The sequence below is a fragment of the Ursus maritimus genome, unplaced genomic scaffold (assembly GCF_017311325.1).
Source record: "Ursus maritimus isolate PB19 unplaced genomic scaffold, ASM1731132v1 scaffold_8, whole genome shotgun sequence".
Lineage (NCBI taxonomy): Eukaryota > Metazoa > Chordata > Mammalia > Carnivora > Ursidae > Ursus > Ursus maritimus.
The window spans coordinates 51,071,348-51,087,681 of NW_024426996.1; the positions used below are offsets into that span (position 1 = coordinate 51,071,348).

The window sequence follows — 16,334 nt, forward strand, 5'->3', positions numbered from 1 at the left end:
CAAAAAAGGCAGCCAGATGGCCAACAGACACATGAAAAGATGCTCATCATCACTGACCATCAGGGAAATGCAAGTCAAAACAACGAGATACCATCTCACACCTGTCAGAATGACTAAAATCAACAACAGAAGAAACAACAGGTGTTGGTGAGGATATGGAGAAAGGAGAACCCTCTTGCACTCTTGGTGGGAATGCAAACTGGTGCAGCCATTCTGGAAAACAGTATGAAGGTTCTTCAAAAGGTTAAAAATAGAACTACCTTAAGATCCAACAATTGCAGTATTGGGTATTTACCCAAAGAATACAAAAGCACTAATTCAGGGGCACCTGGGTGGCTCAGTTAGTTAAGCCACTGATTCTTGATCTCAGCTCAGGTCTTGATCTCTAGGTCATGACTTCAATCTCCATGTTGGGCTCCATGCTGGTGTGGAGTCTACTTTAAAAAAAAAGCACTAAGTCAAAGGGATACATGCACACCTATGTTTACAGCAGCATTATTTATGATAGCCAAGATATAGAAGCAACCTGAATGTACCTGGATTGATGAATGGATAAAGAAGCTATGATATATATATATATATAATGAAATATTACTCAGCTGTAAAAAAGAATGAAATCTTGCCATTGCAATAACAAGGATAGTGCTAGAGTGAAATAAGTCAGTCAGAGAAAGACAAATACCATATGATTTCATTCATACGTGGAATTTAATAAAAACAAAACAAATGAACATAATGAGGGAAAAGAAAAGAGAGTAAAACCAAGAAACAGACTCTTAACTATAGATAACAAAACTGATGGTTACCAGAGGGGAGGTAGGTGAGGGATGGGTGAAATAAGTGATGGGGATTAAGGAGTGCACTTGTCATAATGAGCACCAGGTGATTAAAATAAAAACTTAACTCAGGTCATGATCCTGGGGTCCCGGGATTCAGCCCTGTAGGGGTCCTGGGATCAGCACGCATCTGGGGGAAGGGGGGATCTCTGGTTTTGCTTTATTTTATTTTATTTTATTTTATTTTATTTTATTTTATTTTATTTTATTTTATTTTATTTTATTTTATTTTATTTTTGGGATCACGCCCTGAGCCGAAGGCAGACGCTTAACGACTGAGCCACCCAGGCGCCCCTCTGGTTTTGCTTTTAAAACTGGATAAACTTGAGTTTGCTCACATGCTAATGGGAAGGATCTAGTTCCTCAGGAGGCAGGAAAGGGCAATGTCAGAACACAGGTGTGGGCTGGCTTTCCTAGGAGGAGGGAGGGGATACACATTCTATTGAAAGCTGGAAGGACAAGAGCATGAATGCAGATCATGAACTATGGAAACTATGAGTGTGGGAAAACTGGGAGTAACCATCTGGTCCTGTCGACCTTTTTTTAAGAATTAGAAGATTCCAGGGGCGCCTGGGTGGCTCAATTGGTTAAGTGCCCGACTCTTGGTTTCAGGTCAGGTCATGATCTCAGGGCTGTGCGATTGAGCCCTGCATCGGACTCTGCACTCAGATTCTCTCTCTGGCTGCCTCCCCCTCACTCTCTCTCTCTCTCAAATAAAGAAAGAAAATCTTAAAAAAAAAAAAAAAGAATTAAAAGATTCCAGGAACTCTTTCGTTTCCTTTATGAAGTGAAAAAAAAAAAATTAAAGCCCCACCCCTCTAAAACAACCCAACCTCCATTTATGAAGCGTTCAATTAGAATCTATTTTACTTCTCTCTAAGCGTCTAGCACAGCATGCAATCAGAGCTATCTTCATAGAATTAAAATCAGGACAAATATTTATTCTAAACTATTTGTTATAATTAGTTCATCAGAGCACTAATACTAATGATACTCTCCTAAAGTGTAGAAAGTTTTGTTTTTTATATATATATATATATTTTTTCCTCATATGTTACAGTTGTTGTTGTTTTTTTTAATTTACCCTACAAAATTCTTAAGTTATTTGGGATAGATTCCAAGTCTTTTTCCACCTCTGTATTTTCTTTTTTTAAGATCTTACATTTCAGTAATCTCTACGCCCAATGTGGGGCTTGAACTCACAACCAGAAAGTTTTGTTTTTTATATATATATATATATTTTTTCCTCATATGTTACAGTTGTTGTTGTTTTTTTTAATTTACCCTACAAAATTCTTAAGTTATTTGGGATAGATTCCAAGTCTTTTTCCACCTCTGTATTTTCTTTTTTTAAGATCTTACATTTCAGTAATCTCTACGCCCAATGTGGGGCTTGAACTCACAACCCCAAGATCAAGAGCAGCACACTCCACCGACCAAACCAGCCAGGCACCCCACCATCTCTGTATTTTTCACAGCAACAGAGTTCCTTATATGTAGCAGCTGTTCAAAATATGTTTTGAGCTTGAATAATCTTTCTTTATAATCTTTAGGTATAATGAGATTTTATTCATACGCTCAGATTATTTTATGTAATAGTATACTTTATTCATGACTCTAAATTTGATCCTTAAAAACGTCTTCATTCTGTCAAATAAAAAGGCAATTCTAATCATTTTTCCTCACTAATGAGTTTAAGGAATATATTTTTCATTCTAAGTTATTTTACTTCCAGTTCATTAAGCAGTATCATAGTTCTATGAATTGGTGACTAAAATTTCCTTTGCTAACACCAAACATAACTCTTTTTTTTTTAACACTCACTTTTCAAATTTTATTCATAACCATTGAATATGTGTATGAGAATGCAAATACATTATCACTAGGAAGATAATCTAAATAGCTAAGCAACAGACACGGTATAAACAACTGCAACACAATGATATTACTGAACAAGTCAAAGCATAAGCTTTTATGACATTTTTGCAAAAAAATGGATATTTTTATGGGGTACTTTGTATAATATTTAATTTAATTTTTTAAAAAGATTTATTTATTTATTTTGGGGGGGAGAGGGAGAGAGAGAATCCCAAGCCAACTCCCAGTTGAGACACTTAACCAGCTGAGTCACCCAGGCACCCCTATAATATTTAACTTTAAAGGAGGTAATACTGTTATCAAGGCTGTTGAACAGTGTCCCCCCAATCCATGTTTACCCAGAACCTCAGAAGATAAACTATTTTGAAAATGGGGTTTTTGTAGATGTAACTAGTTAAGATGGAAACATGTTATTGAAAAGTATGTTTGTGTGACCAAACATAATTCTTCAAAAAACCCCAAATATCCCCAAATAACAAATTCCTAATAATTACAAAATTCTATATAAAACCTTAGAACTTCCCTGACTTATACTAAATAAAAGATTAACCTTTTAAAAAGTAAGCAGAAATATATTCTAACTTTTTCTTACTGGCTATTTAGGAACATTTCCAGCTTATTTGTTGGGCCCTATACTAAGATATATGAAGGGGGCCAAGAACCCAATGATCAGACTGCCATCCACTTAATGCAAATTGCTCTTCATTATAAAGACTTTGGGTACAAAAGAAACTAAGGCCGGGGAAGATAGCTTGAATCAGATGGAAGGTGAGCGCAACTGGCATCTAGGAAAGACTTAGAAATAAAGTTGGTCAAGTAATAATGGCCAGATTACAGAAAGTCTTGGAAGCTAGAAAGAGGAATTGACATCTTATGTGGTAAGGAATGAAGACCACTGCAGTTTTTGAGCAGAGCAGTGCATGCTAACAGAAGAGGTAATGAAGCAGAGAGTGTAGTCTCCAGAGTCAATGCCTGCTTTGAATCCTGATTCCATCACTAATTAGCTGTGTACTCCTGGGAAAGACAGTTAACTCTTCTAAGTACAGGCATCCTAGGGCAATAACAACATTAGCTCTTAGAGTTATTATGAACATGAGATTAAAAACGATAGGTGAAGCACTTAACGTAATGCCTGGCCCATAGTAACAACACAAGGAATGCTATTCGTAGGAAGTGAACATGATCAAAAGACGTAGGCTCACAGGAGGCTACCCAGGAACTGGAAAGTAGCAACGGAAATTTAGAAGAACAAGACTCACTTGAAGGAAGATTGGTGATTGTTAGAAGATAAGATTGGAAGGGAAGGGAAGGGAAGGGAAGGGAAGGGAAGGGAAGGGAAGGGAAGGGAAGGGAGGAAATATATTATTTACTTTGGGTACCCCTTCTCACGCACGGGGAATTTTCCACTGTACAAAAGAGCTTTTTTGAGAGGCAGGAACCCCATCTCCCATAAAGCTGAAAAGACAGATGTTCATCCTCACTGTCCTTGGAAGTTTAGGGCCCAGGATTGCCCTAAAGCTAGTAAAATAGATACTTGAACCTAGGATTTAAAATCCAAGGCAGCATTATAAAGAAGGTGCAGTGGAGATAGTTCCTGCCTATTTCCCACGGCCTTCCTTATCTGCTTAAATGAGCCAGGGTTGGCCTCCGTTGATGCCACTGAAAAACGCTGAATTTCAGTTCCAAGTCCTCAAGTCTGGGAGACATGGTCAGAGAAGACCTGAACACAGAGTTTGAGACGAAAGCTGAACAGCAAACAGATCTTTCACACAAGTTGAAAATATGAGAATAAAAGCAACACAAGAGTACAAGCAATACAGAAATAACAATTAAAGCCCTGAAAAAGAGAGGGAAAGATGGAGAGGAAGAAGTGTTAGTAAGGCTACAAAGCCGAGCACCTGTTCCAGGCATATAGTAAATACTTAATAAGTATTTGCGGATTGACTACCTGGACTGTGGAGCTCTCCAGGAATTTCAAATATTTGTACTATAACTATCAGCTATTTAACTTTACATACTTCTGTACCATTCAGTGATCAAGCCTATATTTAGAACTTAAGTATCTATGAATACATAGTACCATATCATGTTATATGAGATAATATCTACATCTATACTTTGTTACCATGAAGCTAAACGTTAAATTACAATAAAACTCTTTTGATTAGTGCTCCTATTTTTATATTCTTCAAGGATATCACATGGAAAAGAAATCTTTAGATGTGAATAATGCATCGAGGGCTTCAGTCCTACAAATAATTCGAGAAATGGCAAACGACAACTTTCATTCATATGGCAAATATTTATTGATGCTGTCTATGTGCAAGGCACTCTTCTAGGCTCTGTGGGGATCTATTGTTGAAAAAAACAAGTTTCCTGCTTTCCAGAGCTTACTTGGGGGAAGGGAAGAAGTAGATAGATCCGGTGCTATGAAGAAACATAAGCAGAGGAACGAGATAGAAGGAGGTACGCACAAGATTAGAGAGTGATGGACAGGGGATGACTGGCCATGGAAGTCTTTTTTGGTTAAACTGATGTTTGGAGAGCTGACTGAATAATTTCTGCTAAGCATTCAAACATCAGGGCACAGAGCATTTCAGTGAGAGGGAACGGCTAATGTAATATCCCCGATGTGGGAGAATGTCTGGCTTGTTAGATGAACAAGGAGGCCAGTGGGGCTAGAACAGAAAGAGAGAGGGGAGAAGTAGAATGAGCTGAGCTCAGAGATATAGTCTCAAGTCAGGGAGGTGCTGTTAGGGGGATTGTAGGCTAATAGTACTAGGAATTCAGTGGAAAGGGAGATGAATGTACACTGAGAGATAACACACAGAAGGCTTCTAGCACTACCTGGCACAGAGTAGGAACTATACATGGTGTTTATTCCTATTACTGTTACTATTACTAACAACTGTTGCAAGACCAGTACAAAGAATTCCCAGAGACCCTTGACCCAGATTTCCCAAATGTGGGCATTCTACATTTGCTTTCGATGTATATGGTATATATACTTTTTTCGCCCGAACTGTTTAAGTTGTAGAAATGATGCCCTTGTACTCTTAATACTTCAATGTATCTTTCTCAAAACAAGAAACCCTGTTACGAAACCACAATACAATCATCAAAATCTGGAAGTTAACATTTATACAATGCTGTTATCTAATCTACAGACTTTATTTTGGATCTTATCATTTGTTCCAATTACGTTCCTTATAGCAGAAGAAATTCAAGATGATGCATGCCCTGTCTTTATTTGTATCAGTGTGGACTCAGGCATACTTATTGATTTAATAAATGATCATCTTTTATCATCATTATCTATTTTGGTGTTGAAATTATCCCAGATTTGGACAGTGGTGGCCCCTACAAACTGCCTTTTCTGGCCCTTGAACTATCTCCATTATTTGTTGAACACTTCCTTACTTTCTGGCTCTATAAGATGTTTTGGGTCTACCTTGTATTTTTCCAGTCTTGGAACCAGCCATTTCTCTAAAGAGCTTTCTGGCCATATGCGTTACTAATTAAAATTCCTCCCCCTCCACGTTCTGCCAAATAAAAGATTATTTAATACCTTTTGTTGAATCCATTCCTCCAACTGCAAATAATGTTCCAACCGTTGACTTTCTAGGTTTTGTCCGAGGGCTTTGTAACATGGGTCGTCTCTCCGGTAATAAATGGTACTTCATCGCTTCCATAATAAGTTTCTGACATTCTATATCATCCCGAAAAAGTGCATTATTTTCCATGTCTGCCAGGAACTAGAAAAGAATAGTGAGTATATATGCTGAATGAGCAAGAAAATAGTAATTAAAAGAATATATAGTTCACAAATGGAAAGGATCTCATTTAGAAAAAAAATCCAAGCCTGGACACATATTTTTACTAAAATATGCAATATTTACAAGATTTACATTCTAAATTTCATTGAGAAATATAAGCTGAAGAGGATCAGTGGTATGCTCTAACACCTGCATACTGCTTATCTTTGGGGAGTGGAGAAACTGGTGCTTCTTAAATCATCTTTTTTACTGCTTTTCTATACTGTCTAGATTTTCTAAAATAAGTCATTTTACTTTTTAAATTAGAAACGATTTTAACTGAAGAAGAGTAATCATAAATAGAAGTCGACTAATTTAGACTGCATTTACCTGACCTCTCTAAACAGAGCTCAAGGAACAACAGCAGGGGGACCTGGGCAACTCAGTGGTTAAGCATGTGACTCTTTATTTTGGCTCAGGTCATGATCTCAGAGTCACGAGATCGAGCCCTGAGATGGGTTCCATGCTAGGCAGTGAGTCTGCTTGAGATCCTCTCTCTCCGTCTCCTCCTGCCCCTCCCCACCTCTACAAAAAAAAAAAAAAAGAACAACAGCAAAAACAACTTACCAGTTTCTTAAGAGGCAAAGAACTCTAAATGGTGATTATCCTAAAAGAATTTAAATCCGTCATGCTTCATTGAATCCCATTTTTAAAATTTATATAATTTAATGCAAATGCATAGATATGGTTTCATCCTGCCTTTTAAAAAATGATTTTCTTGTCTTATCAGATAAAGGGCTAGTATCCAAAATCTATAAAGAACTTATCAAACTCCACACCCAAAGAACAAATAATCCAATCAAGAAATGGGCAGAAGACATGAACAGACATTTCTCCAAAGAAGACACACAAATGGCCCAGAGACATATGAAAAAATGCTCCACATCACTTGGTATCAGGGAAATACAAATCAAAATCGCGATGAGATACCACCTCCCACTGGTCAGAATGGCTAAAGTTAACAAACTCAGAAAATGACAGATGTTGGCGAGGATGCGAAGGAAGGGGAACCCTCATACACTCTTGGTGGGAATGTAAGCTGGTGCAGCCACTCTGGAAAACAGTATGGGGGTTCCTCAGAGAGTTGAAAATAGAGCTACCCTATGACCCAGCAATTGCACTACCAGGTATCTACCACAAAGATACAAACGTAGTGATCCGAAGGGGCACCTGCATCCCAATGTTCATAGCAGCAATGTCCACAATAGCCAAACTGTGGAAAGAGCCCAGATGTCCAAAAAGTTTGTGGCATTTCGAAACTGAGAACAGCATGCTAACAGCAAAAAAGCCAAATTAAGACATAAGTCTCAGGACCTAGGCCGGAGTATAAACTATGGTATTAATTACTCCATATCTTTTCTATGCACACAAAATATAGTTATACTTGCTACAGAAACCATTACCAAATGTGCACTGAGTTGGCTCATCTAGATTGATCTTAATGTTTATATTACTTCCGTTATATATAATTACTTTAGTCCTTTCTAAATAAAAATAAATGTGAAAAATTATAGAAAGTCAAGTCTTGGGAGATTTAATGGGTACTACAATTTGAAGTAAAATATATTCTTTTTTAAAAAAGATTTTATTTATTTATTTGAGAGAGAGAGATTGAGAACGAGTGGGAAGAGAAGCAGAGGGAGAAGCAGACTCCCTGTTGAGCAGGGAGCACGATGCAGGACTTGATCCCAGGACCCTGGGATCATGACCTGAGCCGAAGGCAGACGCTTAACTGACTGAGCCACCCAGGCGCCCTGAAGTAAAAGATATTCTTAAATACGCTAATAGTCTCTATACTTTATGAATAAATGAGATTAATCATATTTAAGTAGAGAGATGAGAGTAATAGAAGGGAATATAAAGCACATTAATCCACATATCAGATTAATCAAATGGAAAGTACCAAAAATCATTTGGAAAACGATTCAGAAGGTACTGAAAGAGAACTAAAAACTATACTTCTTCTATACTCTGCCTTTAGGCGAACACTATGCCATCTCTGCCATTAGATAATGACAAATTACTTAAATGAAGGCATTTAGAAAAATGAAGAAACATTTTCAATGTGTACCTTTTTATCTTCACTCACATACTTGATCTCCATATGACCGTTTCTCTAAAACTGCCCCCTCCAATACTAACTAACGTAAAAAACAGAATGTGAATGATTTCTGAATTCTATAGGCTTGAAAAATGTTTTGGTATCAAAAACATGTAATTAAAAGAATGGTAAAGGTAAATACTGGCTCATTTTATATCTTTGACTTTCAGTAGAAAACAGTAATGAGAATTGAGAACAGAACAGTGAAGACCAAGATACTCTTTGCCTTAATTGACAGCACCTTCCTTAATCTCGTTGCACAAATCAGAATCATTCTGGATCCCTCTTTTTTTTGGTACCCTGCGCCTTTCAATTGGTCATTAAGTTGTATCAGTTCTACTTCCTAAGTAGCTCTTGAGTCTGGTAATTTCTCTACCTGCACTGCCAGAGAGCGCCTAATTCACTTGTCTGAATCCAAGTCTTCCTAATGGATTTCTACTTTGACCGCTCCAATCCAATCTTCACAATGCAGTTAGATCTTCCTAAATACAATAATTCTGCCATTCCCTACTTAAAACCCTTTAGTGCCTCCTCACTGCTTTGGGGCGAGGACGCAAACTCCTTGCCTCACTAGAGAGTCCTTGTCTCTCCACACTGCCCTTGTATGTCTGCACTCGAGCCACGCGAGCTCTCTTCAAATTCCAGCGCATGACACGTTTGCTCATGACTCCATAACCAGGTGCAATCTCCTGTCTCTCCTGGGCTATCATGCCCCCTCTTCTGGGCAGCTACTCAGGATGCAGACCCAGTGACACTTGAGAAAGTTCTCCCAGCTTCCCCACCATCAGCCCAGGCAGGCTACTCCAGTTCCTTTCATAATGCCATGTTCCTGTATCTGTCATTGCCTTCCTCTCCTTATACGGTAGTCACAAATCTATTTTTTAATTTATTTCTTCTTCCACTGGATATACCTCCCCTGACCGAGCAATTTTACACATAGTATGTTCAAGAGGCTGACCGGTTCAGTGAAAAAGGCAGAGAACTGAACTTGGGTTCAAGATCTCCCTCTGTCTCTTATTAGCTCTATGATGTTAGCCGAGTAGCAAAGGCAAATAAAACTACAATGTAGAAGGACAGGAATTCCTGCAATCGCTTTATGATCTTGAGCATATGGTTTTACTTTTTTGGTCTGTTACTTCGTTTGTACAACAGGTGTTAGGCTAAATGACTGCCTTTCAACTCTGAGGTCTTATGGTTATGATTATCAGCAGTACCTGGGTAACAGAAATGTTAAACGTCTCTCGGAATCATGCAAATATCGTATCATAAATATTGGAAACTGCAGGGCTGAAGTCAATCGTCAGGTTACTTAATCGCACAGATTCTTTTCAAAGTCTACTAGGATTTTTCAGATTTATTTTCTTTACCCTAGAAAAGGATACGAAAAAAACTTCTGCTAAGAACGTAAACTGTAACTCTCTTCTTTAAATCTGATTCCAAGGGAAACATTTTACAGTGTTATTTTCCTGAACTGTCATCAATTAGTACAGTTTCACCTTCGATGAACTCACATAACATTCTACCTCTGAAGAGGACGTCTTTCTTGTAAAGCATCAGCACTACTTTTCGTCTCTATAAGGTAGAGAGCGAACAGTAACTTGCTAACAACCGCTGGAAATAATACATAATCCTCAAGATAAAAACAAGTAAGAAAAAATGTATGGCACTTGAACAACAAACATCTGTCCTTGACCAGTCACAGCTCATTCTTCCTTCACTTTCAAGACCTCTTTCTCTATTCAAGCCTTCAAGCTAAGCAGCAAAGGAGGCAGAGGGAATTCCTGTACAGTAATCTCCCTTAACCATGGGGGGTATGTTCCAAGACCCTCAGTGGACGCCTGAAACTGCAAATAGTGCCGAACCCTATATATACTGTTTTTTCCTATATGTGCATACCTATGATAAAGTTTACTTTAAAAGTTAGGCACAAAAAGAGAACAGCAAATAATAACACAGGACCATCAAAGTGTAATAAAAGTTATGCGAATGTGGTCTTTCTCGTGCCTTCCTTCCTCTTGTGATGACATGAGATGATAAGACATCTATGTGATGAGACAAAGTGAGGTGAGTGGACGTCGGCCCTGTGATGTGTGACAAGAGGTCAGGAGAACCATCTGCTTCCTGACCAAGGCTGACTGCAGCTAACTGACACCAGGGAAGGCAAAACTGCGGATAAGGGGGAACTACTGTATATCCCAGTTAGAACTCTACAAAGCGGAAACTATGCATGCAAATGTGTTCAGACGGACTGCTTGAATACACTTACTAGAGAGCTCTCAATTCTAAAATAATGCTGATAATCCTACCACGATTATTTGCAGCCATCTGATCTCACAGAGCACTTTTCTCATCTTTATAATAATCCCGTGAGACAGTCAAAGAGGATGTTATCTCCATCTGACTGGGGTGTGTGACTATGCCAACAGACAGAGTGGGAACTCTTACCATGCCTCAGTTTCTATACCACCAGAATCCAGCATTTAGTGGATACTTAATAAACATGTAGCGAACAAATTAATCTAAATTTTCTGGCTCCTGGCGTCCATTGCTACTTTCATCCGCAGCTTTACTAATTCTTCAATTGCTAGGGTAGGTTTGTAAGCTGAGTCAAATAAAATTACTAACCCCTAAGCAACAATGTTATTTAATTAATGCAATTTAGGTCCAGACCTACTGGGTCAAAAACATAAGCAGAAATTTTTTTTTAGCTAACTATCTTTTCATCTACACATTTCATCGGAGTATATGTAAAATAACCTTATCAGATAGAAGGAAAAACCTATAGACATGTACAGATTAACACGATTAGCATAAAATACCCAAATGCTGTTGAAACTGGGATACGGACTTTAAAAAATCAATAACGGTTTACCTGTGGTGCAAGAAGAGGTAGCCTAATATAAGCCAAAAGTTTACTGAGATCTTTCCGTCTCTGTTCCAGATCGTGACGGACCCAAGTAAGAAGCGCATTCAGGATTGTCTCCTCGTTAGGAATGTTCATGTCATCACTCGCCAAGAGCTTTGCGATTTCACTGGCTGGTAGTAATACAAATTCCTGGTTTCTAATTACTTCCATGAAATGTTCCTAGAGGGGACAAATAGCACATCAACAATATTGTTCCTTCTGTCCATCAGGTTATTTAAGAGAAAATAAACATTTTTGAATTAGATGCCAAAGCACAGTTTAATCTTGAAACCTTCCTTACAAAATAGCATTACTGTTTACTAGGAAGGAAACACAGTACAAAATAACATTTAAACTGCAATTATGTTGTTACACTGTAAGTCTCCATATCCGTAGAATTAAAATTTGCCATTTGGTACATTTTATTTTTTTCTTTAAAAAGATTTATTTATTTGAGAGAGAGAACATGCAAGTGGGGGGCAGAGGAGGCGCAGAGGGGGAGGGAGAGACAGAAAAATCCTCAAGCAGACTCCCCGCTAAGCGCAGAGGCTAATGTGGGGCTCAATCCCAGGACCCTGAGATCATGACCTGAGCCGAAACTGAGAATGGGCTGCTTAACTGACTGAGCCACCCAGGAGCCCCTACCATTTGGTACACTTTAAAAATGGACCTGGGATTTTTAGGTTTTGCTTTGTTCAAGTTAGGGAATAGTTTCAACAAGTCTTTCAAGAGGTAGAGGGTAGAAAAAATGAATTAGACTCTGAGATGTAGGACAGTCTAACACCCACGTTAGGTCACGTTTGTGGTTGCAGAAGAATTTGACTTACAGTGCAGCCAGATACCTGCGGGAGCCGTGAAGTGATTTCTCTTATCCAGAGACGGCTGCCAGGCTGGCTGGATTTCCCAAGACCGTCCTGTACCACCGAAGTCTTCTCAGACTGCTCAGGGAAGACCATGTATCCTTAGGGCTCTCCTGGCTCTCACTGGCCCCTTCAAGAGTGTTTTCATGTAATTCATAAGACCACCCAGGAGTTTAGGTCTGTTTGAAAAAGTTCTAATCCATGTATGAAGTTGTTTGGGTCTCAAAGAAAGCCAAAACAAAAGCATTGACGTAGAATGCACTGGCACTCCAGGACCTTGGACTGAAGATAATTCATTTGCAGCCACATACCAGAGTCAGTCTCCTTATAATTTGAATTGGGAGACAGAAAGGGCTTTAGCTATGAGATAATGACCTTTACTAGGATATTATGCTAAACCGTCCCAAGAGATGGGAAATTTACTATCTGGTGTGCAAGGTTACAAGTCTTAATGCCTGGATTGTTTACTTAGCTTTAATATAAATGCAAATGCTACACATATTGTCCCTTAATGTTTTTCTTATACTTCCCAGTGTGCTGTGGCTGTCTCGGTATACACGGTTTCAGTGAAATAGGCAGGGCCATTTAAATTAGAGCTAGAGGTAAAGATTACCAGCAACTATCTTCTATATTAAAATGAGAATTATATGTTCCATGTAGCCTGCAGTAACCCAAATTAGGTACCGATCTAAAATATATCTTGGGTTGACATTCCTTTCTTGGAAATTCTTAACAGGAAACCATACATGAATAATTAACTAAATTCAATTGCTCCAATTTATCACGATTTGTTAAAGATGCCCAAATGTATCTATTTTAAATGACTGATTCTCATTTTCAGAAATATATTTTAATAAAACCTCGATGTTGGCTTCAAGCAAACTGCTCTACTCAGTTGCATACTGACATTATAAAACAATCTGGTAACACATTGTAAGAGCTATAAAAATGTTGAGGCTCTCAACCCAGTTATCCTACTAGCAGTTTAATCCTTAATAAATAATTCACAAGAGGAAAAAAAAAAGCTGATGCTTCTCTAATGATGCTTCTCTGTATTATTACTTATAATAGTACAAAATGGGAATTAGCCCAAAGGTCCAGCTATAGGGGGTTGTAACTCAATAGGCTATTAAGCAGGCATTTAAAATTTCAAAAACAAAGACCACATAGATGCACAGAAATACATTTATCACATAATGTTAGGTAAGGTTGTCAAGAAATCAAACTAATACACATTTCTAATCGCTCAAAGTTGTGTATAGTGTAACCAACATTTACACCATACTGATACAACAATTGCTTTACTTTAAAATGGTATTAATGGCATTACCAATGCAATGGTATTAATTCACCAAATAGAAAAGGACTATTATACATATTATTATTATTTATTTGTTGATTTTCTATTTCAGAACCATGCCCATTCCATTCTAGTACAACTCATTTTAAGTGAAAATCGAGTCTCTCAACAACTTATGGAAAGACTAATGAACTCAAGGTTAAGCACAAAGTGCTTTTCAAAAATATTATTTGGTTTTACAGCAGGTATTTTAGCTAGAATTCAGTGTTTTTTCTAGGTTAAGAAACAAAATTCAAAAATTTAAAAGTAATTGCTTATATTTATTTCACAAATCCATAATGCCATTAAATATTTGTAATGATACACTCAGTGTTAGGCTTTTTGGTAGAGATTAAAGGACTCGTTCCAGGTCACATTCAGTGGCAGTCAGAGTGAGAACAAGTCTCCACATTCCAGGATTACAAGATCCTTTCCTACCTATGTTCATAAAGGATGAGCGAATGTTCCAAGTACGTGCACCATTTACTGATCGAGACAACTGAATTCACTATGTGGCATTATGCTCACTTCGGATTTTAAATCTATTTTGTGTTGTTGTGATGAGCACCGGGTAACGTATGGAATTGTTGAATCACTATATTGTGCACCTGAAACTAATATAACACTGTATGTTAACTAACTGGAATTTAAATAAAAACTTTAAAAAATCTATTTTGTGATATAAATAGCTATCATGCTACCAAACGCTTGCTAGCATTATGCCTTTTCTCCATTTGGAATTAGTTTTCAAGCAAATGAAACTACTGAGGGATTTATTTAAATTGGAGATTGAATTTTGCTATACATTTTCATTGAGTTCCCATAGCAACAATTGAAATCAGACAATCTGCCTCTAAATGACTTATTGTCATTAGAATTAAATTTTACCTCTCTGTTGAAACTGAATAATGTCAAATAATAGCCTTGAGAGGAAAAAAAAAAAAAAACCCTATCCAACTAATTTGCTATGAAAATAGCTTTAAAAACATTGAGCTGAATCAATAATATTGAAATAACTCTGTATGGTTATAGAAAGTAACTACACTTATCATGGTAAGCATTGCATAATGTATAGAACTGTCAAGTCACTATGTTGTACACCTGAAACTAAAATAATACTGCACACCAACTTTAATTTTTAAAAAAGAGCCCATTTAAATTTAATTTATGTCTAAGCCATTATGTCTAAGCAGCCACTGGGCCTCTACTATAAACAATGGGAGTGACCTAAATGCATACAAATGTTTTCATGTGAATAAAACTCCTTCTTAGGAAAGAGGTATTACTTAAATGATGAACTGATTATGAAGAAAAGAAACCCAAATTTATTTATAGTCATCTTACTCCCAAAACTATTTGAACCTGAGGTTTAAGGTTAAAATGAGAAATCTGCAAGGAAAAGATAAAGACAGAGCTGTGAAAAAATCTTCCTTGGGACTTAATTTAGAAGATGCCAGGTCTGGGGCGCCTGGGTAGCGCAGTGGTTAAGCGTCTGCCTTCGGCTCAGGGTGTGATCCTAGCGTTATAGGATCGAGCCCAACACTGGGCTCCTCCACTAAGAGCCTGCTTCTTCCTCTCCCACTCCCCCTGCTTGTGTTCCCTCTCTCGCTGGCTGTCTCTGTCAAATAAATAAATAAAATCTTAAAAAAAAAAAAAAGAAGATGACAGGTCTGTACAGTATTACCTTGTCACACAATCTCTATGACCGTTATAAACAAGAAACATTCCTGAGAAGTGATGATAGCACGGGGGGAATACGAATCATAAAGGTTGTACTTTAGAACGACTGCTTCTGTTCTCTCACATCAATCCCCGTTGTGTTGAATAGAGTAGATCTGTACAATGATGGTGACAATGATGAGGGTATCATTTCTTGACTGGGTTTACGATGTGTCAGTCACTATTTTGGTGCTACACTCCGATTAACTCATTTAATCCTCACATCGAGCTTATGAAGTAGGAAGAATTATTCTTCCCAATAGTTGTCAACATCTGTTCTTATAATTGTTCCAAAATCTCTATTTCTGTAGTGAAAGACTCCTAAAGTACGTCAATCCCTTCACAGACAAACCAACTCAATGGAAGGATGGAGGAGAAGGTGTAAGTGTGCGTGAATGTTCACATTCTTTCTTCTCTTAGGAGCTGTATGGCCCTAACTGCAAGATTGAAAGCAACAGTCCTCGATCTTTGCCCAGCCGCGAAGACCTGCCTGCCACACTGTGACAAGACGGTCATTCCTTAAAAATCCAAATATCCTCCCTTCCCCAAATCCCTGCACTATGAAGACTGTGGGGCCTGGTCCTAACAATATGCCCTCAACACGCCCTTCTTTTCTTGCTGTCCTAGATCAGTCTGTATCCATTATCCTCCAGTGTCTGAATGAGAACCTCCTCTGTGATTTATTCTGAGCACATAATTTGCTACGATTCCCAGGAACATCTCTCTACCTAGCTAAAAACACTTCTTACGTATAATCAGATTTACCTTTAATAAAAAGCCTCCCTTTCATCCTATCATCTGTACTGCACCAATACCCCACAATCACTGTCACCCATTTCCATCCGTGAATATGTGGGCAGTTCTGAAATTCATTCAAGTGC

The 16,334-nt window shown here is 37.9% G+C and overlaps 1 protein-coding gene across 1 annotated transcript in view; it reads right to left on the minus strand.

Annotated features, from left to right (window-relative positions):
- Window positions 1-16,334, minus strand: part of KLHL5 (kelch like family member 5) — a gene marked incomplete in the record, with an annotated part of 62,286 nt that overhangs the window by 27,902 nt on the left and 18,050 nt on the right. Inside the window, 2 exon segments of the mRNA XM_040625227.1 lie at window positions 6,283-6,469; window positions 11,503-11,715. Of these exon segments, the coding sequence (XP_040481161.1) occupies window positions 6,283-6,469; window positions 11,503-11,715 (400 nt within the window).